The 23162-nt window shown below is 39.4% G+C and overlaps 1 protein-coding gene across 1 annotated transcript in view; it reads right to left on the bottom strand.

The window, feature by feature from the left end:
* The window catches only part of LOC134533789 (uncharacterized), a 635803-nt gene that overhangs the window by 25479 nt on the left and 587162 nt on the right, over window positions 1-23162 (bottom strand). The window contains exon 3 of the mRNA XM_063371447.1: window positions 3610-3711. Coding sequence (XP_063227517.1) covers window positions 3610-3711 — 102 coding nt within the window. The remainder of the gene's footprint in view (window positions 1-3609; window positions 3712-23162) is intronic.

Here is a 23162-nt window from a genome sequence, read left to right as displayed (position 1 = left end):
CTATTATCTTATATCACATTATAAAACTAGTTGATGCACCCGTGCTTCGCTATGGCAGTCGTCAGGCAGAAAGAACTTTCTCGCACTGCTCACCACTAGGGCAAAGATTGTGTGGTGAATTGCGATAAAATCGAAATAACACCGAAAAGCATATAACACAGAATTGCAAGTTAATACACCATGAAGCACTTTAATGACTAATTTAACTGAACAATAAAAAAAAACAATTTTTTATAGTATATCAAATTCGAGCAATGTAACATGTTTAGCATAAATGTTGTACCAATTTGATGTACTAAATAGCTTGATTTTTTTAAACTTGTTCTGATCTTTTAACTGTCATTATTAACTTACTCATTTTTACATTAAGGCATTGGTACATTTTTTTCCAAATACACAATTACTTGCAGATTTAGTTTTATTGTTCAGAATAGTTACATATGCTTATTTCAAATTATTATATCGTAAAAGAGCATCATGTGTCAGTTGCAATAAAACGGGTTTGGTGTATTAAGTATTAGAAACATTAGTGTGTCATATTTGTGTGATAATATGAAATAGTTATGAATAACCAGAGTTCATAAAAACTAAAAACAATGACAGCTAAATTTCATGTTTTAAAAAAGAAATCAGCCTAAAAATCAAACCCTAAAATATTGTCCGCGACAACCGTGTGTTGCGTTCGAGGTGATCTGACAACAGCACTATTGAGAAAAACACGCGGTTTGATAGCCGTCGACAAATAACAAATAAAAATAAACGATTAGGCATAGTATATATGATACTTGCCATTACACACGAACCAATAACACGACAGCTATAAGTTTAAAATTCAACATTAATTCGGAAAAATCACTGCGCGTTAACAGATTAAAAAAATATTTAGTAAATAAAATTAATAAAAATATATTAGTAATATCCAGTCCAACCATTAATCGAAAACAAAAGACCGGCCTGCATTTCAGAGTTAATGGCGTGCCCGCGAATTTCGTAGCACTGGCGTCATAGATGTGTCAAACGCGATAAAATAGAATTTTTTTTATTCGATTCACGATATTTTGATTCCGGCATATTTTTTAACAGTACGAATAGTCAAAGTTACCCGATAAATAATAATTTTTTTCCCATAAACCATGCAATTCCCCCCCCCCCCCAAAAAAAAATTATAGCATATATATTTTATTCTGAATAGTTGTCAACAGCAGAGTTATTCATGATTGCGTAACAAAAGTTTGAAGAAACACTAACTAAAAAAGTTGGTGCAGGATAAGGATATTTTTTAATGCCTATAACACAAAAACTACGTATTTTTTAAATTTTTTATTCGGAATCGTAATTAATTGACACATCAACATTTTCTCGGCTTGATTGTGTTCTGTGAGACCCTATATGTAACTATATTTTCACTAAGTGTTCTGAATTAAGAGGTAAAAAGTCCCGCAAGTGTTTATCTTAATGATTATATTGCGTGAACTTTTACAGCTCTAAAATAACGTTTCAGTACATATTTGTAGAGAAAATTTGTGACCCAAAATCAAATGCAGGAGAGGTATTGGAATACATATGTATAATCATATATCCCTTTATTTATAGTACTAACAAAGAAATTAAATAATGACCTCGGCTTGTGAGACCGAGTCTTAAGGTGGCGTTTCACACGTTATGTTGATTTATTTTCATTTTGTCGTCATTGCTATCAGTTCAGAACTATTTCTGTGAATTTAACACTATATACCTCTCTGCAGTTGTTGCTTTCCCACAAATATTTTCAAGAGATATTTTACTGAGCGCGATATAACTTCTGTAAAACGTCGTGCAAGTAATAATTACGAACACTTGCTTGAGTTTTTACACCTATTAGCATTCATTAATATCTGTTGTAGGAATTATATGAGTGACAGAACGACAAAAGCCAGAGAGGTGTGGTGTAAAATTTGCAAAAATAGCCCTTAAATGTCAAAAGTGATGAGAAAATGAAAAGAAAAAAGTGAGCGAGTCTTTCAGTACTCGTCAGTGATAAGCAAATATCTAACCTCACTAACGAGCAAATTCATGTGTTCTCATGTTGCAGAAACACTTATAATACGAAACTTGGACACGAAATTTAAGACATAATTCTTTAAAATAATGCCGAGCGTGATAAATATACACGTAAACTGTGTTTCCAACTACATTTCTGGACGCGAATCGCACGTACATTCCACAGCACCCGCATCTAGAATTCGCTGCCGGAGCAGCTACGTCGACTATCGAATCATTCGATTTGCAGAGTGAAATTTTAAACTATATCATGAAACGGCTCCGATTGAAGAGAAAAAGACTTGAAAAAAAAATACTAAAACCCCCGGCTTTGAACCTGATTTTCGACAAAGAATTTTATTAAAATACTGCCAGAATTTTTTAAAATTCACTAAACAGTTAATTGTTTAAAGTTTGTGAATTTTGGTTCACGCCATCCAACACACAGACCGTAGCACCGTGGTTACTCATTTCCGTTCCATGCGACTTCCGTCGCATCCAGGAAATGACTCCCACCAAAAGCCGTACACCGAGAGCTATAAAGACTATCAAGGCGGCTGTACACTCGCGGCATAAGTCTCGCCGAGACGTCTCCGCCTCTCGCACACCCAGCGATCCTGCGCCAGGTTTCAGAGAATTCTTCACTCTCATTAAATGTCCTCGATAAGTCGCCACGAGTGATTCTTTTTTTCTTCTTTTTTTTTTCAAATCAGGAACAAAAATTCCGGCTTGCTCACTGATGCGAACCCATGCCTCATATAATTTATTTTCATCCTTATGGAATCTGTGGCTAGGATCCCATAATACGGGCTCCGCTTGATAAGATTTCAAGGAAATTAAATTCTGCCTCATTTGACCGCGACATTATCACAGGGGTATAACAGAGCACTAAGCAGAGACGGGAGCACGAATAGGAATTGAGAGAGTGCTGGGGAGCTCTCGGTCGGGGGAGGCGAGACAGGACGAGACAGGTCGAGACAGGACGAGACAGGACGAGACAGGACGAGACAGGTCGAGACAGGTCGAGACAGGTCGAGACAGGTCGAGACAGGACGAGACAGCTCGAGACAGGTCGAGACAGGTCGAGACAGGTCGAGACAGGTCGAGACAGGACGAGACAGGTCGAGACAGGTCGAGACAGGACGAGACAGGTCGAGACAGGTCGAGACAGGTCGAGACAGGTCGAGACAGGTCGAGACAGGTCGAGACAGGTCGAGACAGGACGAGACAGGTCGAGACAGGTCGAGACAGGTCGAGACAGGACGATACAGGTCGATACAGGTCGAGACAGGTCGAGACAGGTCGAGACAGGTCGAGACAGGACGAGACAGGTCGAGACAGGTCGAGACAGGACGAGACAGGTCGAGACAGGTCGAGACAGGTCGAGACAGGACGAGACAGGTCGAGACAGGTCGAGACAGGTCGAGACAGGTCGAGACAGGTCGAGACAGGACGAGACAGGTCGAGACAGGTCGAGACAGGACGCGACAGGTCGAGACAGGTCGAGACAGGTCGAGACAGGTCGAGAGCGTACAGCCGCCTTCAAAGGTTGCGTGCGAGATGCAGCGACCCCGGCGGAGGGCGACTCACCCGACTCCACGCCCAGGAAGTGCTGCAGCGAGAGGGACGCCTTGGTCTGGCCCTGCTTGTAGCGGTCCTTGCTGTCCCGGTACAGCTGCAGGTGCAGGCAGTCTGCAACAGTCACCGCGCGAGCATTGTCAGCGTCTCTCCGGCACCGTCATTCCTCGTAGAATATCAAACTGGCATTTTAAATTTTATCTATCATTTTACAAAACAAAAGACGAGGAACAATGCGTTTAGTCTTGGGAGTACTTATGGAGTGTGTGGAACAAACACCAGTTCGGTCAACGTAGATACGGTTTATATTTTTTAAGAAGTCCGAGCAATCGTGATAACGTGAAGTTATTACTGTAAAATCATTTTCTGGAAGTGGTTCGTGTCAATATTTTGAAACGCCATTAACTTCTTTGCAGTGCACAGGTAAGATAAAGAGCTAGGAGTTAATAACAGTTGCCGAACGTTGCTTGTGAGCAACGCCACGTGGTTGTCCGGTGTCCGTGAACAGACGTCACGTGTTTTTTTGTAAGAGGCAGTTGGGGAAATGGGTACCGCTGGTGCTACTTTTGAGAATCGTCGAATTCGGAACAAATAACGAGATACAGACATACCATAACCACAAAAGCAACAGATTCTTGGCTGCGACGAATGTTTTGAACGACAAGCAAATAATCAGTAACTGCAAAGTTACACAACAGCAATCAAAAATTTATTTTGAAAAAATACGTGGGAAGTAAAAGCACTGTAATTAAAATCGTGTGACAGCCTTTAAGATGGTGAAATATATAGCTATAAACTATTTTTTGTGTTATAATCGATAGTTGGATTGTAACCACGAATTGATGTAAAACCTTACAAAAAGGGAAAAAAATGTATTAGGAATAATCAAATGTTTCTTCAATGTTTTTGATATTTTAATCTTGTATTAATCAAATTTTAACTAAAAAAATTGGTTGTCTGTAAAGTCGGTTTACGGACGATAGTTTAACGTGACAACGTCATAACAAAATATTGATGAAATGATTGATCCAGAAGAAAATGAAATATCATATTCGGCCTGAGACTGAGCCGTAATAGGTTTTTGCAACCAAACCGGTTGGGCATTAAAAATATTATATTCTTTGAGGAAGAATTTTTTTTTTAATTTTTCTATCTTTTGTATGATAAAATCTACCTTTGCATACTTTTATGAATAACATTGAATCATTTTTATTGAATTATCACTATGTTGTATGGATACAAAGGAGTGAAATGAAATGTACAGTTTAATTAATAAATTTACTTTTATTTGCATTCATTCATTAATTCAAATATATTTATTACTTTTGAAATGTTGCGTGTGCCGTATTTAATTTTTCAAGTGCAAAAAAAAATTTCCGCAGCTGAAGGGATTCGAACCGACAACCCTTGGATTGGAAGTTAGCGGTGCTGACCGCCAGACCACGAAGTCATGTTTGAAATATTCTTGTTTCAGATGCTATATACATATTTATAAAATTTTGCTCACGGTATGGGAATAATATTATTTCGTTTTTATAACACGATTTTATAACAAATACGCATCCCAAATACACCAAACTTATTTATAACGTGTGACAATATTTTTTAAAACATTGTGCAAAAGATCCCGGGTGCAATTTGAATTATTATGTGTAACTGTACACCACAATTTTGGTTCAAAACGTATTTGAATATTCAACATTACTTTTAAATAACCGTACCGATTGTGCTGAAAATCGGTGGACAATCGTTCAATTACATAATATTAATAATTCAAACGACGAAAATATGATTGAAAAGTCAAATCGATGGTTGTTCCAATCGAGTGGAAGAGAGATGCCACGCATGCGTAAAATGAGCAAACAGGACACATCCTTAGTGGGACATCCGTAGTGGGGCACTTTTTCGTGCGTGCAGCCGGAGTTCATCGATTTATTAGACGTTGTCACGTCAAAAATTCTGCATTTGTTTTTTATAGAATTGGACATTATTTTTACATTGGATAAGAGTTTAGCCGCCAAGAAAGCCATGAGTGATTCTGATAAATTAAATATTCTGTTGATCATTCAAGTAGGTAACAAAGTTCACTGCTAGGTTAGTGTAGTCAGTTCCAATTCAGTCACTGAAATATTAGCAAGTTTACGTAGCAGAAAACATGTTAAATTTAGAAAATATTGTGTAGGAGAAAAGCATAGTTCCCGGCATTTCTTGCGTCCAGAAAAAAAATGGAAACATGCTTATCTCACCAAAATAAGGATCACGGACTCACTGAGTAAAAAAAAAAATTTTTTTTTTCATGAAACGCACTTATTGTTCATGTGTTGCGTATGTTATTAATTCGCTGTCAGTCCAAAATAATTGTTTTTCTGTGTTTTGTAAGTGTGAACACAAATATTCCACGTCAAAATTGTAAGAAAAGCATGAAATAGGCGCGAAGGAGCAGTGAGCGTTCATTGTTTCATGTGTCACGCTGTTCCCCTCTAAAGCAATGCTTCTATCATGCGCCCTTCCCAATCCTTTATTTTCATTTTTCACATGAACGCTGGACTATGGAAAACGTCACAACTGGGAGCTTCCTTTCAACTGTTCAGACACTTGGTGCGTGTGTGTCGTGAGGCTGAGAGAGAGATAGAGAGAGAGATAGATAGATAGATAGATAGAGAGATATGCCCCTAAAATGTTGGCTGAAAATGCTGGATTTTCCATGAATAATAAATGTCGCCCAGAACGTTTCTGACATCACGAAACCTCTGATATTCATGACTCTTCTTCTTATGTACAGTTTTGTTTTGTTTGCGTTTTGCGTTGCACGGTGACAAGACTTTCAAAATGGCAGCGGGTTCCGAACCACACGGAGCTCAATTTGGATCATGCCCGGGCGTTGGGATCGAAAAAAAGGACTTACGCCACACGAACCGCCGAGGACTCACTTATGTACATCAGTTTGTGTAAGCAGCATGATACTTGCACAACGATAAGCCTGTAAGAAGTTTCAACATTGGTCTCTATGAGCCTAAAATAAATTTTGCAAGTTTCTTTTGAGTTGATGAACTCTTGAAAACTTTCTTTCGTCTTAATAGTTCTTCAAAATTCCTATGTGGTTGTATTAGTTTTTCCTAGTTAACAAAAAATTATTTGTTAAAATAATGTATTAAAAAGTCTATAATCCACAATTTTCATAAAAAAACACATTTTAACTAAACAGTTTTTTTTTTTACAAACTGATCTTTATTACTACCCGCCAAGAACTTTGGTCTTGTTGACAAGGTCTCTTGGGACGGATGCATTACAATTAAACACAATTCCGGGAAACAGTTGAAAAATAATTCGGCCAAGACAAACGGTAAGAAACTATCCCAAAATTAGCTCGAAGTGATACCGGAATATCGTGGGAAAAGTGAAAAAAGATTGGCAGAATCAAGATGACGAAAGTTTCCTAATATATGGTCTGAGTATGTATTAGGAAATTAATTCAACGAAATTATCTGAAAAATCCAGAAGCAGCTATACACAACATTGGTAACCTGAACTTCAGGTGGTGAGACTATTTACTTAGAATGTATATCTTTTTGACTTTTGCAAGGAAGATCCTTGGAAACTTAGTTGCCAACGATAACACTTTTAGAACTTCAAGGCAGAGCTTTGTATGATTATAAATTTCTACCCCTCTGGTCGGATATTGTACATTAACGAACTCAACCAAGATTACCCACTACTAGATTTTATGTATCAGTTTGGAAGTAATTTGTAAAACATTTACGGCAGTTATCGTATCCACAAAATTGTTTTATATATAGATTGAGTTGACGATGGTTTTGGGGTCTATGGACTATGAATCGAAAAACTATAACATTTTTCGGAAATCGCACCATGGTAACGGCTACAATAGGTAGTATTTCTTTGAAATCTACCTTTAAAAAAAAAAACACGCAAGCGAATTTTTCAGTACTCGCCAGAGATGTGTAACATCTAACCTCGATAACGAGCAGATTAATGTGTTCTCATGTTGCAAATACACTTACGATAAGAAACTCGGACACGAAATTTAACGTAGAGTTATTAAAAAAAATGTCAAGTGTGATAAATATATTCACATATTGTTTTTTCAAATACACTTCTGGAAGCGAATCAGACGCAGTTTCCACTCCCACCGCTAGAATTCACTGCCGCAGCAGCTACGTCGACTATAGAATCATTCGATTTGCAGAGCGAAATTTTAAACTATATAATGAAACGGGACCGATAAAAGCAATAAGACTGGAAGAAATACTATACCCCGACATTGGACCTCATTATCGACAAGGAATCTATACTAATATTATAAAGCTGAAGAGTTTGTTTGTTTGTTTGAACGCGCTAATCTCAGGAACCACTGGTCCGATTTGAAAAAATCTTTCAGTGTTGGATAGTAAATTTATCGAGAAAGGCTATAGGCTATATTATATTATCAATAACATTAGGGATCCTTACTAAAAGTCCAATTTAGAATCAAATGCGTTGGAGGGGGTTAGATACAACATGCAGTACACATACGAAGTGTGTGTGGACAATGCCGCAGGCGCTAGAAGTTTATTTCCTATTGCCTATTAACATTTTTGCCACGCACTAGATGTCTTATCATTCTTAATTTTCCCATACAAGTAAAAAACACCCGTGTGATATTAACAACGAAGCAATCAGTACCATCATAAGAGTTCAATTAGTATTTAAATACTTTTTATCACTTTAAATCGCAAACATAAACTATTGTTTTTTTCCCCTCTCTCTGTGTTAAATTTGTTTTTTTCTTTTACTAGAATTATTTTTATTATTTTTAATTAATTTTCATTTTTCGGACCATAATAATTTTCCTCTCCCGTTACAATTCTGATAAGGACTTTGCGTGTGTGTGTGTGTGTGTGTGTATATATATATACATATATATAAGCGAAATACCACTCACTGACTCACTCATCACGAGATCTCTAAAACTATACACCCGATTGACTTGAAATGTAGTATAGTTACTCATTTTGTGATGTAGACGCTCACTAAGAACGGATTCTGCGGAAATCCGATCCCAAGGGGAGTTTCGGGGGCGTAATATATCAAAATTTCCAGTTTTTGGTAGGAAATCACCATGGCAACGGCTGTTGCTTTGTTGATGCTTAATTCGTCTCTATGGCAACGACTATTTCATTGTTAGTGCAGTCCTCATCACCGTTGAAATTTTGCGGGTACTTTAAATATCAAAAATTGCCCTTTTTTTCAAGTATAACTTATATATTTTACAGACTTGAAACTTCACAGTAAAAAATTAGATCCCATGGGTGGTTAAAACCAGGCAACAGTGGGTACTTTGTCTGCATGAGAACAGGATTTTGCATTGTTCATGCCTTCTGCGTCTCCATGGCAACGGGCACGCGCGGCAGTGGCGTACCCACAAGGAGGGGCATGTATAATGAGCGGCGCAAGAGTGATCTGCCTGTAGACTGCCGTAGCGAAGTACGGATACATCAGTTGTACGTTGCGTGCACGAGTCGGGAAACCATCGGTGCTATTCATTTTCTCTCCGGTACATTATACAGCATTGTAATAAATTTTCACTGAATTTTTTTTTATTTACCATTACTGTAAATGGGAGATGTGGTTTATTTTTTTCCCATTAGTATAGCCGTGCGAAGCCGGGTCGGGCAGCTAGTTTTATTAATATACTGCCTATCTTGTTAAAATGCATAAAACAGTTAATACTATAAAGTTCCTCTTTGGCTTTTTGAACTTTGGTTCGCGCCATCCGCCACAGATGGCACCACCGTGGTTACACAATTACCGTTCCATACGTATTCCGTTCCATTCACGAAAATACTCCTACCAAATGCCGTACACCGAGAGCTAAATTGTTTTCTCAGAAAAAAAAAGTTTTGGTACCTAGGAGGGAAATGTGGGCAGAGTGTCGTTCTCAATTTGACGTCAATATTATTAACATGGCAAAGTTTGCAAACACTCACTCCCTAAATAATTACTCTCATGGTGCCAACTATGCACTCTTTCAGATCAACGACAGCTGCGGAAGAATAGGCCGCGACTGGAGAGTACTGAATTCCGAGTCCGAATCTTTCAGCTGGACTCGGCAGTCATCGCTTATGTCAGAGACATTCCAGATTTACTTCGGTGGTGCATGCATGCAACATTCCTACTGCATAGCATGTTTCCGGGACAGGGGTTTAAATTTGACAGAGGGGAGTATTTTCGTAGATTTATGTTTATATTTACGTTATTATTATTATTTTACTTGTTTAGGCGACTACTCGCTGTGTTTCAAGTTGTAAGATTTCAGTTAAAAGTCCGTGTGCAAACAATGCAAATAAAATCGAGTGTATGTGTATAAAGAAACACGGAACTTTTACTTTTTTTCTCTCGGTTGTGGATATCGCTGTGGTTCGCTGTGGTTCACAAGATGAATAATTTGGTAATTAATTTCAGTTAAAGTGCTACGTAGCTGGTGTGAGAAAAGGGGGGAGGGCGACTTCGTGGTTACTCACAGGAGACCGGCGGGGCCGCCGAGAGAGAGAGAGAGAGAGAGAGAGAGAGAGAGAGAGAGAGAGAGAAAGAGAGAGGGAGAGAGAGAGAGAGAGGGAGAGAGGGACAGGAGCCCGCGGTTCATCACGGCCGCCGCGTGCAAACATTTGCCCGCCAGCGCCGGGGCGAGGCGACCCTTGTTCCCAGCCACTCGCCTAATTGACAGCGATGCGACCAAGTGTACGCTGTGGCCGGTGCCCGTGCCTGCCGCAATTGTACACGTCACAGTTATGCAACTTGTTTATGATTATTTTTCCCCCTTCTTTATCCTTCACCACATTACATTTAAATTGTAGGATCATACTCAACTTTGACAGAACATTTTTCATTCCCGTGTCATAACTGTAATTCAAATCGAAAACTAATCAACAGTCATGTTATATATCAACGGTATTGACTGATATGTTAGCCTACGCCCATACAATTTTCCGTGTTCTATAAGACATAATTTAAACATAAACTTTATCGATATCAATATTTAGTTTTTTAATAATATTTATTTTGTACTAATTTAATTTGTAACTTCTAAACCTGTAACTTAAGGGTTAAACTCGATGAAATATTTGTAAATAAAAAAATAATTAATATGTATTATGAATTTTTACAACGACAAAACTAGAAATTTAATTATTTCAAACGACGTATACCTTAGACTGCTACCCTTAAGTAACTAACTACCTTTGGCTTAATACGTTTTCCAAACTTACCATTACTTTCCTTCATGCCACGGTGTACGGAATCTCAACTGTATCTACTAAGGGCTCGGTATCAGATCCCGAGTTAGTTATTTCAATTTCCATTCGTTAATTTTGTTTTAGGAATTTCACTGTGAAATTTGTTCCAGTAGCTCTATTGCGCTTGCACTGTCGGTACTAGATATTTACTAGAAGTTATTTTTAAGTTATAAAACCTCACGTACGTGAATCTGAAAGTTTTTAGGTGATACTTAGCACACACGCGTTGAGACAGCGTGAGGGCGAACGCAAAGAGCGCTGCAGGAACAGTACTGACGGGAGCTACTGCGCGCCAAGCACAGGCGCACACGGACGAGGCCATTTCGACTTGCGCCGCCCCACCGAACCACACCGACCCTATTTAAACTATTGCATTAATAGTACAATTTATTATAACAAAAAAACTACATAAATATGACTAGGAAATAAATTGAAATATAACAAACATCACTAATAATACAAATATCCGCCTGAGTTGAAGGGTGAAGGGCGAGCGAGAGTCGAGGGCGATAAGCTCGACTTTCACGCGAGTTCCCAACGCGCCCTCGTCCTTGCGGTCGCGGGTGGAACGAAGGCGACGGGAGCTCTCCACGCGGCGACCCCAGTAGGTCCACGCCACGCCACTGTAAGTCGCGGAGATAAGAGCGCACGCCATGTTTGTGCGACGGCGCTGATAAGTTCGCCCCCCCCCCCTTCCTCGCGGAGCAATTACTAATGTCGAGAATAATTGCGAAAACAGCAGCAATTACTCGAGGCGGATGAAGGTTACCCGCACGGGCGCGCGGCACTGCGTGACCGAGCCGTCAGCAATCACGCCGCGCACGCATCAAGGCAACGGCAGTAAATCTGACCCGTGATATGTCGGCGCTAACCATGTTTGCGCTGGGGGATGTGGTGGTTTCGGGGCAGCACACAGTCGTTCCACCGACAAGCTGTAGGTCGAAAATTCGTTTCACCGAGAGTCATTCAACCTACAAGCAATAGACAAGTCATTCAACCTACAAGCAATAGACAAGTCATTCAACCTACAAGCAATAGACAGTCATTCAACCTACAAGCAATAGACAGTCATTTAACCGAAAAGTCATTTAACCGAAAAGTTATTTGATCGACATTCGTTTAACCAACAGTCGTTTGACCGTAAACCCGAACATTTATCTCGCTGGGAAAATGTCTTAACTCTAACGACATGCACTAGACCAAAAAAACATCTTACGGGAAGTAATTCTGCCAAAAAGTCATTTTACCGGAGTCTATTTATGTTTGAACGTGTTTGTCTGTGCTGTCGTAGTCGTGTTATCCATAATACATGTTTAGGTACATCTCTGGATTCATCTGTTTGACATCAGCTGATTTAGGTTTGTTCTCTGCGTGTTTATGTTTTCATTTTTATTTCTTGATTTGCGTTCTTGAAAATTTTCCATGAAAAACAGTGGAAAACTGCAATGTCGTATGTCCAAGAATTCTTTTATCACACTAATATTTTTCTTACAACAATTTCAGCCATGCTTCGCTACGACATTCTACAGACAGAACAAACTCGCACTGCGCAGTCAGTATACACGGGTACCTCACTGCAGCTCCTCACAAAAAAAAAAAAAAACAAGTATGATTTCGAAAATAAAATGGAATCATTAGACCTAAGATAACCTGAAGAAAAATTGGATTCAACCCGTTTTCTAAGGGCCTTAAGTTCGCATTTATTTGACAACTAACACCCAGATGCAATACCCGGCGTTGCCCGGGCAAGGATATAGCATGATCTTAGATTTTTACTGTGGATGGCCGATAGTTTGTTGATAATCAAACAGAGCCAATTTCAGCGGAAATTGTAATCTTTTAATAATTAAGGGGAATGGAAAGGTAAAATATCTTGGGAATGGTGGAATCGAATATCAAGGATAAAATATGAACTACTCATCATATTTCTTTGCGGTTTGTTTTGCCAACTAGATAATTTAATTACAGAGGGTTGTGTGTACAGAAGTGGCCACAATAATGCATAGTTTTTTAGAAAAAAATTAAATAACTTTATGCAGAAATAAGGGGTATTAGCCACAAAATTATAAATTATACCAAAATATAATTTTTGAATGGTGTAATACAATATTATCTAGAGCTCTATAATACAGAATTTTATGTAATTGCTCAACAAGCGTGTCCTTCCTTACCTAAATGTTGCATGGCAGGTTTTAATTGGTTAAAATTCCTTTAAAATTCAGCGATCAAGTGTTTTTCACTTTGATTATAATAGAGTTCTAGATAATATTATATTACACAATATAAAAATTACATTTTGGTATAATTTTTAATTTTGTGGATAATACCCCTTATTTCTGCATAAAGTTATTTAATTTTTTTTCTAAAAAACTATGCATTATTGTGGCCACTGCTGTACACACAACCCTCCGTAATTAAATTATCTAGTTGGCAAAACAAACCGCAAATGAATATGATGAGTAGTTCAGATTTTATCCTTGATCTTCGATTCCAGGATTCCCAAAATATTGTACCTTTCCATTCCCCTTAAGGGCATTTCGTTTTTTTTTTGTATTAAGAGTATTCGCTGTGCGAATACTGTTTTCCCTTTTTTTTTTCTTTGCTTGTTAATATTCTCGTTTCGATTATGTTATTCTGCAGACGTTTAATAAAGAGTCTTGTGCCATTACAGAATTCCAGCGAACACGGATTCCGAAGCAAAATGATAGACTAGTCATTCTTCCGACTGTGGCAGTGCAACGGCATTCCTGGCACATTTGACGAATTCAAAAATTCACTAGAACGCATCCACAATGCAATAGCTGTTACCAATAGACGAATTTATCAACAATGCAATATACGTTATTAGACGAAGAATGCATCAACAATGCAATAGACGCTGCCATGGAGATTATCGGGGAAACGTAATAGAAAATTAAATTTAAAAAAATTAACACTAAAACAAACACGCACAGCCAATTTCACCAAACTATTGGAATCACTGGTAGACCAATGGATATGCATCACCGCAACCACGAGTGGAAGGCGGCAAATGTTTACGGAGAAATGGGAGAATAAAAAAAATTATCTTATTTATGTGTGTATATGTATATATGCATATATACATATAAGCTGAAGTACCCGGCGTTGCCCGGACCAAACCACCCTTGGGAGCTGATTTTTAGGAAAATCTCGGTGTCAGTAGACGGCTATTTAAAATAAGGAACATCACTACCAAGTTCCAAGTCTGATTTACAACATAGGTACTTGAAAACCAAAAATTTTGATATTTAACGCCCCCACAACCCCCTCCCCTTTGCGATATGATTTTCGTAGAATGCGTTCCTAGCAAAATGAATATTCATGCAAAATTTGAAGTCTATATGTCTGATAGTTCCAGAAAATTCACGTCGAGTGTGTGAGTGGTTTTTTGCTTATTTGTATAAATTTATAGATTAATAAATAAAATGAAATGAGTTTCAGAGGGTGAGTCTTGAAAAAAAATACTATAAAATTCCCCCCCCCCCTGGTTGTTCACAGTAACAAGCTCGTTTATCTTCAACTCCGACCAAACGTACACATCTATTTCTTATTCACAGCAGCGCGTGGCCATAAAAATTAATTGTACGCGTCTGCAGGCGCCTTTGTGCATGGAGCGAGGCGCAGAGCGTGCCAAGATCTCCACAAGTTGACCGCCCCTCCGCCAGGGGCGCTGCGGGTCGGCGATGCAAATTGAAAACGCCTTATCAGTGTTGTGGAATTAGCCGGCGGGCTGCTCGTATTAATCAGCCCCCTCGCAGACCTCGAACCCCCACCCCCTAACCCCACGTCTGCCCCTTGCCCCTCCCTAGCTGCACGGCTGACCAATCAGGACCCGCGCCCTGCGGCTAGGCTTCGTCGAGCGGAAAGGGGGACACCGCCGCACCAGCGGTTGCATCCATAGAGTACGTACGGATGTAGAACGATTACTGTAGTCTCCGCATTGCTCCGAACACCATCTTTGGCTTAATATTTGCCATTAGAACAGTGAAAATCAACAGGCTTGGGCGGTACTCCGTGCTGCATTCGTCTACAATCGGTACTTACACACAAGCGTTTATATATATATATATATATATATATATATATATATATATATATATATATATATATATATATATATATATCCTACGTTAAGTAGTAATTTGACGCAAATAATGTTTAAATTCACAGTATTATACTTATAACAAACAGTTACTCCGTTGAATTTTTGACGTATAAACACATTTATGACAGTTTCACTGAAAATTTTGTTGTTCAATTGTTAGGACAAGAATATTTATACTATATTGCTAATAGAATCAACCCACTAGCGTCTCATCGTTAGTGCCTTCTAATAGGCATTTTCTCCTTCATTCCAAACCGCTATTTTCTGCTATTAGCACTGTCTTCGTTGCCGGATATAGAGTACAAACGTTATATATAAGTAGCTACGTTATAGTGTAATAATATTTTTAATGTATCTGAAACATTGAATTTCGCAAAGGAAAATTTGGAATGAGATTTTGGAAATAAATTTTCTTGTATTTCATCAAGATATAATAAGTCTGATATTAAATTTTTACTTCTTATGTTTTCAACGGTTTTCGTCAACAAATTTGTATTTATGTTACTTAATATTAAAATTGGTTGGCTATGTTTGAGAATAGCACATAGTTAAATGGAATTTCTGGTTATTGATAATGGCTGTGGTGTGACCAGCAGCACCACACCCGTAGCCAGTTTAGAGACTCCTGCTGGCGTACGAGCGGCATCCCTGATGGATAGGCAACCCGCGCAGTTAGCAACGGCGGAATGCCAAGGAGTTATGCAACCAGCCACAACAACATCTTCACATGTAAATATTTTTGAATAAGACTTTCTGATTGGTTGTGACGCCATTGCGGCACTGCCGTCCGCGGGCCAGCTGTATAAACAGGGCCGCGGTAGCAACCGACACACGTCACCAACTCCGAGTCAACTGCATGAAAGAAGTGGGACAAGACACCCGAACGAGAGAACACAGAACCAGACTTATCAAAGCGAGGTCTACACGGAAGCGGAAGACGCATCGGGAGATTTATGCAGACGTTACCACGGCTTTCGTGTTCCCCGCCGGAGGAGTCCGGGCACCGTCCGGGCCTTAATCGGCTGTAAGCCCGCCGGACCGAGGTACGGCGGATCGGAGGATCATCCGAGGAGACGAGGTCGATCCAGTGGAGTGGCTCCGAAACACGGCTGGTCGGCTAGCTGCTGGCGAACAGTCTATTCCCAATATAGACACCGAAGTTGGTAGTAGTACGGGAAGTATCCATGAAAGTGAAAGGGTCGGAGGAACGAGAGACGTTAAAAGGATAAAGTACTGTCGTAAGACGTAACGCCAGAGCATGGTGACCGTCAGCGGGCTGCGTAGTGTAGCTGTCTTGACGGGGAAGAAATCGCGGCACAAGACTGAGCGGCGCTCGGAAACGCCCTTTTGACGTCAGAAAGTGCAACGAGGTGCCACAAGCGTTAACTTGGCCTCGGACGACGAGTCCTGCACGAACGCCAGGAGACGGAAGATCCAAGCCCTGTGGCGACAGAGCGGACTTCGGCGGCGAGCACGTGTCACGCAGCGGCTGCACCTGGGGGGAGGCGGCACCAGCTCGCGCCGAAGAGGGACGCCGGCCAACGAGTGGACTGCGCCCGCCCAGCTGCGCTCTGGGGCTGCGGGGACAACTCGCGGCCTCTGGACAACGAACCGCTGAAGTCCCTGCTGACGGTGAACATCGCGGAACATCGCGACACCGGGGGTCCGCTTCACGAGCAGCCACCTCAGCTTGAACCAGGGACGACGACGTCATCAGCGATGGCGTAGCCCCGGGAAGGACTGCTACGGCAGCGCAAGTCACGTGACGACGAGTACCTTCCCGCAAGCACCAGCAGGGTTTTACGTAAACGAGTCCCAGAAGAGAAGTTTAATTTACAGGTGAAAGAAAATAACTGAAAGTATTATTATTCTTCATACTAACAAGCGGGTAACATCTGGTCACAGCAGGTGCAACTTAACTCTGTAATGCAAAATAAGATAGAGACCGCTATAGTTAGTACCGCGCATTATTTACTTTTCCTTCTTTCATATCACATTTCGTTAGTATCCGACTTCGACAGCTGATCAGTTTGAACCTTGGAGGGAATATAAGTCGTCGTAAGGACATTCGAAAATCGCCATCAACGACTTATGTTTCCTGGCAATCCAAATGCTGACATTCACAAATTATATTACTGAAATATGTTATTCGTTTTTTATAACACATGTATGATATTAAGAACTTCATAAAATTTGGCATTAATTCACGTTTATACATCAAAATAATGTTTTTTTACAATCAAAATTAATGTAATTTTTTAACAACCCTGGCTTGCTGAGTAACATTACGGATTTATTTCTTGTAAATAGAATATTTATTGGTTTGTCGATAACCGGTATGTAAAAAAAAAGAGGATAATTTTAATATTTTAAAATTATTTAATTGCTCATGAGAAGGAAAAGTTAAAAAAATATATCACGTGACATGCCTATAGGATATTCATGCCTTTGTTATTGGATAGAACTGTCAGGTCTGCAAGACAATGGCTGTTGTGAGCGGGGAACGAGCAAACTGGCGGAGTAACAGAACAAATGACTGCAAGCGGGAGAGCAGAGGTTCGACCACCATTATTTCATTTCAAATGTCCGTGATTTTTTTTTTAGCATAGGTCACTCCTGAAACAATTTCTCAACTATTTGTTGTCTGTTGTGGTGGTGTCTGTTAGTAATGAGACGTTAAAATAATTAAGAACTAAATTATTGTACGCAGGAAAATAATAATAAAAAAAGTTATATTAGGGTTCCATGGAAGGTGCCATGAGCTACCAAGATAGAAAAATGATATAAATCGAACCACGTAGCACGTGCTGGCAATCCACAAGGTTCCAACACACACACAACACATATACACAGCACAAACAACAACACACACACAGTTGCGGACATCAGGCTCCGCTACCCACGTCGATCCCCATGACGTCACGCCGAAATGTTCTCGCTGATTAGGTCTAGTAGGTCAGGCCGTCGAAGAGGGAAGGGGTGTAGGGAAATGATCGGGCTAGGGGCTTGGAGGGTGAGGCAGACTGCATGTCAGATCAATACTGGATCACAACCCTCCTCCCCCTTCCAGAAACCAAACCGGGGAAAGTAGTCCGATCAGAACGAGGGAAGAGAAGTAAAAAAAAAATCTGGTGATAATCAACGTTTCAATTATGTACCATGTGCCTTCCAGTAGTTCCGCCTTCTTTTTTTTCCGATTTTTTTTCTCCCCCTTTCGTTCTCTTAGTTTGTTTCTTTCCAATATTCCGAGCTTCAACCCATCCCCCATTCTTTGTCATATCAAACCCCTATTTATATTAAGGAAAGCCCAAAGGTTAGCTATATATGAGATGTAAACGCGGTGAGAATGAAGGGGAAATAATAATAAAAAATCTTTTTCCCCGTGGGCAAATTGAGTTGCAGCCAATCTTATCTCCGACCCTTTGTTTCGCCGTGATTTCATCGATTAAGTAAACAAAGCTAGTAATTGACTCCGTCAAAATGAAAAAAAAAGTCTTCGAAAACGGAACGACGTAATGGAGAGAGGGAGAGAGAGACATTGTAGGTATTCAAGCAATGACAATAAATGTACGTAAGTATGTCTTAAGGTGTTTAGATAAGTTCAAATATTAACCAATAGAGAAAAATTGCAAAATATTTTGGTAAATATTATTATTCTTTAATCGTTATTACCATATCGTTTAAGGTTAGAAGTTAAGGGTAGTTAGGAAACAATCACCCATAGCCTAAAGTAAGGGACCATTTGCCTGTAGTGAATTCGAGTAAACACTGACCACTAAAAAAAGGATAGATGGCCCGAGATGTGAACTCAGGCGCTCTTGAATGTAAGTATATAGAAGTGCCCAAAATGTTTTATTTGGAATGCAAAGATTCTCTCCCAAGAGAATTCAGTGGAACTTCAGATAAATCAATAAGCCAAAAACTTACAAAAATATAATATATATATTAATACAATAAGAACTCAAAGGTATTTATACCTTTTTAACAAAAACTGCGCAGTTAATCCATATACATTTCGTATCATTTTAAAGATTATTTTTATTATTGAAATAAAAATAGTTTGAATTAAAATAGTTTATTATTGAATTATTTTTGTGAATGTTTATATTATTATTAAATATTTGATGTTTGTGTATTTGATCAGAGTATCGCGCAAAAACACTAGACCGCTTTTGATGAAACGTTTTGTGTTTAAATACCTATGATTAGAGTTAAAAACTAGTGTATATTTTCTCCCACTAGGATGATGGGACCACATTTTTTTTTACAACCAAATGCAACCAATATAAGGTCTTCCAATACCCACTTCTACCAATACTACTATGTACCAATTATCATAACATAAATTTATTCTACCACAATTAATAACTATTACACAATTGATAATTTATAATACATGTGATAAAGAAAATAATCACCGCGCGATTATCTGCACGGGGGGACACATAAGATAAGTGTTTGATTATATACATTTTTGAAGATATAAAACCTAACGCTTAAACATGTTAGTCACAACATATAAAATATATTTAAAACGAGCAGTTTATTAGTTTTTTAAAAAAATTCTGTGAGATCACAAAATTATTAACTATGCTTGAAACGTAGAAATATTTTTCTTTTCGTCAACGAAACACAATCATTGTTACCAAATCTTAAAACAGTGAAAGTAACAAGCGATGAGTAATCAGCACCGACTGCATTTCACGTTCGCCGAGCGCCACTCGTCCTTGAAACTGCCGCGTTCCCCAGGCGGGAGGCTGGAACCAACATGGCCGGCCGAGGTCGTGGAGGGGGGGGGGGGGCGGGGGAGTAAAGGGTAGGCACCATCCAGGATGAAGGATTCATGATGGACGCCCAGCGCCTTTTCCCGGCATCGCTGACGCAAAAGCGGTTCGCCGTTCAATTATTCACGCTAATTGAAAAACTCCAATCCCGGGACCCACCAGTCCCTGCGCGCCCCTGCTGGAGCGAGAGAGAAACTGAAAACGAGAGGATTGGGTGGTTTGATGGGAAGGGGCCGTGGTTGAAGGAGCTGCTATTGCTCATGTTGCGACCAGCCGCCCGAGTGCCAGCGCTGCTATTCCTGGAAGGGCGCATTATCCACCGCTAACAGCCTCCTATCGCCGGACTGCCCGTCACACGCAAAGGCCAGGCCACAATCAACACAAGCTCTTCACGAGCCCATATTCACACGAGCCCGGTATTCGTACCGAGTAGAGTTCACTCTAGGTTTGACTCTCGCTTAATACTACGTTACTGCTAAAACCGTGATATGTTTCCGGCCATATCAGAAGCTCTGCAGAATAATTTTTTTATAGCTTTACTATGTACGCTCGATTGATTTAAGCTATGGACACGACTGTCCGATTTTCGAAGGAGAAAAATTATTTCTTGCATTCAGGTTCTTTTTTTCCTGTGCTATAACGGATTTTATTCTTAAATTAATAATTTTTTTCCTAATAATTACACACTAAAAATATCAAAATACATTTTACGAAGACTAAAACAACCAAATAAACCAAGGAATTAAGTTAAACTTATGTCCGCTGTGTTGATTGCGTCAGGGTCTTAAGGATAAAAAGAAGGTGGGGAGGGGAAGAGTTTCCGACGTCGGGAAGAAAATAAAACTAACCTGCATACAGCAGGTGCGGGCTATCTGAAACCCTATGGTGACATTTAAATTAATTCTTGAACAAGTACAGCAAATACTAGATTAGGTTGATGTTTTCTGCGTAACCGCTATGAAACTTCAAGCAACTTATAAATAAATATCTTCAAATTTAAAGATTACACCTTGCCCTAATGGAGGGTAGTTACTGAAGTCCAAATTACCGCGCCTTCTGTACTGGAAAGTAAATGATGTTTCTCTCAACCACCCCGAACAAAAGTTCATCCAACCAGCAGCTTTCTGGCGAGTTTCAGCAATAATCCCTGACTTTTTGTTTTCCTCGCTCAATTTTGTGTTCAATCAAATTGCCTTATATCTAAGTTATGAAAATATTTGAAGAGAAGTGGAGCCGTGTACATTGTCCCGGTTATTGCATACGATATTGATTACGCATTTGGGATGAAATTAAACTCTCAAAAAATGTTAATTTTAACGTTTATGAAAGACGAAACCAGGGTAAAGCCTCATTTTGATGTCATAAATTATGAAAGGTAATGAAAATAAATATCATGCAATGAACTTTAATATTAGTGGTGACGGGAAATATGAGCAGAGCTTTTGGAAAATTTTGGAACTAGTACCAGCGACGCCAGGGAATCAACAAAGTCGAGTTGCTCTTAGGACTAGTATCGATACTGTGGCGGGAATTCAGGAAGTGTTATCTTCTTAACGAGATACGCCGGGGATTTCGAATAAATAAAACTTTCCAACAACATGAGGTTGTGTAGTTTTCATCTTTCGTCTAGTCTTAGCCCTGAAAGTTGTAAAAAGCAACTCGGTTATTGAGGTATGTCACCAACGTAAATACTCGTGAAGTGGCCGTTAATTTAGACCAAACAAACAGAAATCCACTAGAAGATGAAAAATTTGAGTATGAAATTTTATTTAAATCAGTTAAGGGAGAGAAAATACTAATATGAAGACACAAACACACACACACACTAGAAAGAACATAAAAGTTTCTTCATAGGTCTTGTTTTACCAGCAGATAATTGGCTAGAAATTTTTTTCTATCACTACGATGAATAGGTATATAAGATAAGCCAATTAATCATGATGCGCACGAGGGTAAAGTAAATAATTTCTAATTATTATTCCCAACGTAGCTAATTAGAACATGCGTATTTGATTTACGCTCACAACATATATAAAAATATTTTTTTAATTGCCCTTCGTGAGACTAACGTCCGCACTGGAAGGCGCGAGAGTTCTACATAACGCATCTGAAACGGAGAACTTGTAGTTTATTCCTCGGTGTATTGATTTTTGAAAGGGGGAGGGGGAAGACACACGCATAGAATGGCCAAGGGCCAGTTTTTAACATATTTTAATTCATTCACCCGCCCGCACACTTGGTCCACAACTGGCTGGCGTGCCAAGGGGCCCGGGTTCGATTCCCGGCCGGGGAGGGACTGGTTGTTGGTGATGTCCCGTTTCATCCGGCGGAAGGCAATGGTAAACCATTGCGGAATCATCCTGCCTCGGCAAGCATAGCAACGTCACAACTGTCATCACCGTGTCGTTGCCTTTGCTATCGACACCCAGTAATGGGTAAAACGAACCATCATTTCATACACCTATGTGTAACATTATCAATATAATTAATAACATTGCTTGACCTTGATTTCATTTAATATGCACCTGTGAAGTAATATTCTTGAAAATAATTTTATAGTTGAATAATATTCGGCACGTCGTTCCAAATTTTTCTGTTTGAGTAAGTAAACGATATTTACTATGCGCTTTAAGTGTTTTTGCGCCTGATTAAATGGTCGCGCGTGTGTCCGTTTCAATAACTTATTAAATAGGCATTAAGGCTATATTTAATTTTGGCTATCTGCCTAGTTAGTTGGAGCAGCCACCTTATTTTCCACATTCAGCCAAATACAACGTTGGAAATATTTAAAGGTATGCTGTCTTCAATTCACGTTTCATCCATATCGTAGGCATGTGTTCTGACAATGAATTATTTACTGAACCAACATCCCTGCGAAATAGCAGGAAAAAAATTATTTTCGCCCTCATTGCATATAACACTGTCTGCCAACATCTCATTTGTTCTTTTTTGACGTGACAACGTCTAGTAAATCGATGAACGCCGGCTGCACGCACGAAAAAGGATGACTCATTGTCCCGGTACGCTTTGTCCCGTTACGCTCATTGTACGCTTGCGCCGCAACTATCTCTCTTCCACTCGATTGGAAAAACCATCGATTCGACTTTTTCGAGGCACATTAAACTTGAAACACTCCCATTCGTTGCCTACTTTTCCTATCATCGTCCTATCCTTAACAGAATAACACAGACTGGAAGAAGTTAAATAGCAAACATGTATAAAAGTTATAGTTTTAAATAATCTGTTCGTTAAAATAATAAACATATTTGAATTAATGAGTCCAAATAAAAGTAAATTTATCAATTAAATTGTAGATTTAATTTCACTCCTTTGTATCCATAAAAATAGTGATAATTCAATAAA

The sequence above is a fragment of the Bacillus rossius genome, chromosome 7 (assembly GCF_032445375.1).
Source record: "Bacillus rossius redtenbacheri isolate Brsri chromosome 7, Brsri_v3, whole genome shotgun sequence".
Lineage (NCBI taxonomy): Eukaryota > Metazoa > Arthropoda > Insecta > Phasmatodea > Bacillidae > Bacillus > Bacillus rossius.
This window is presented reverse-complemented; position numbering and strand designations above follow the sequence as displayed.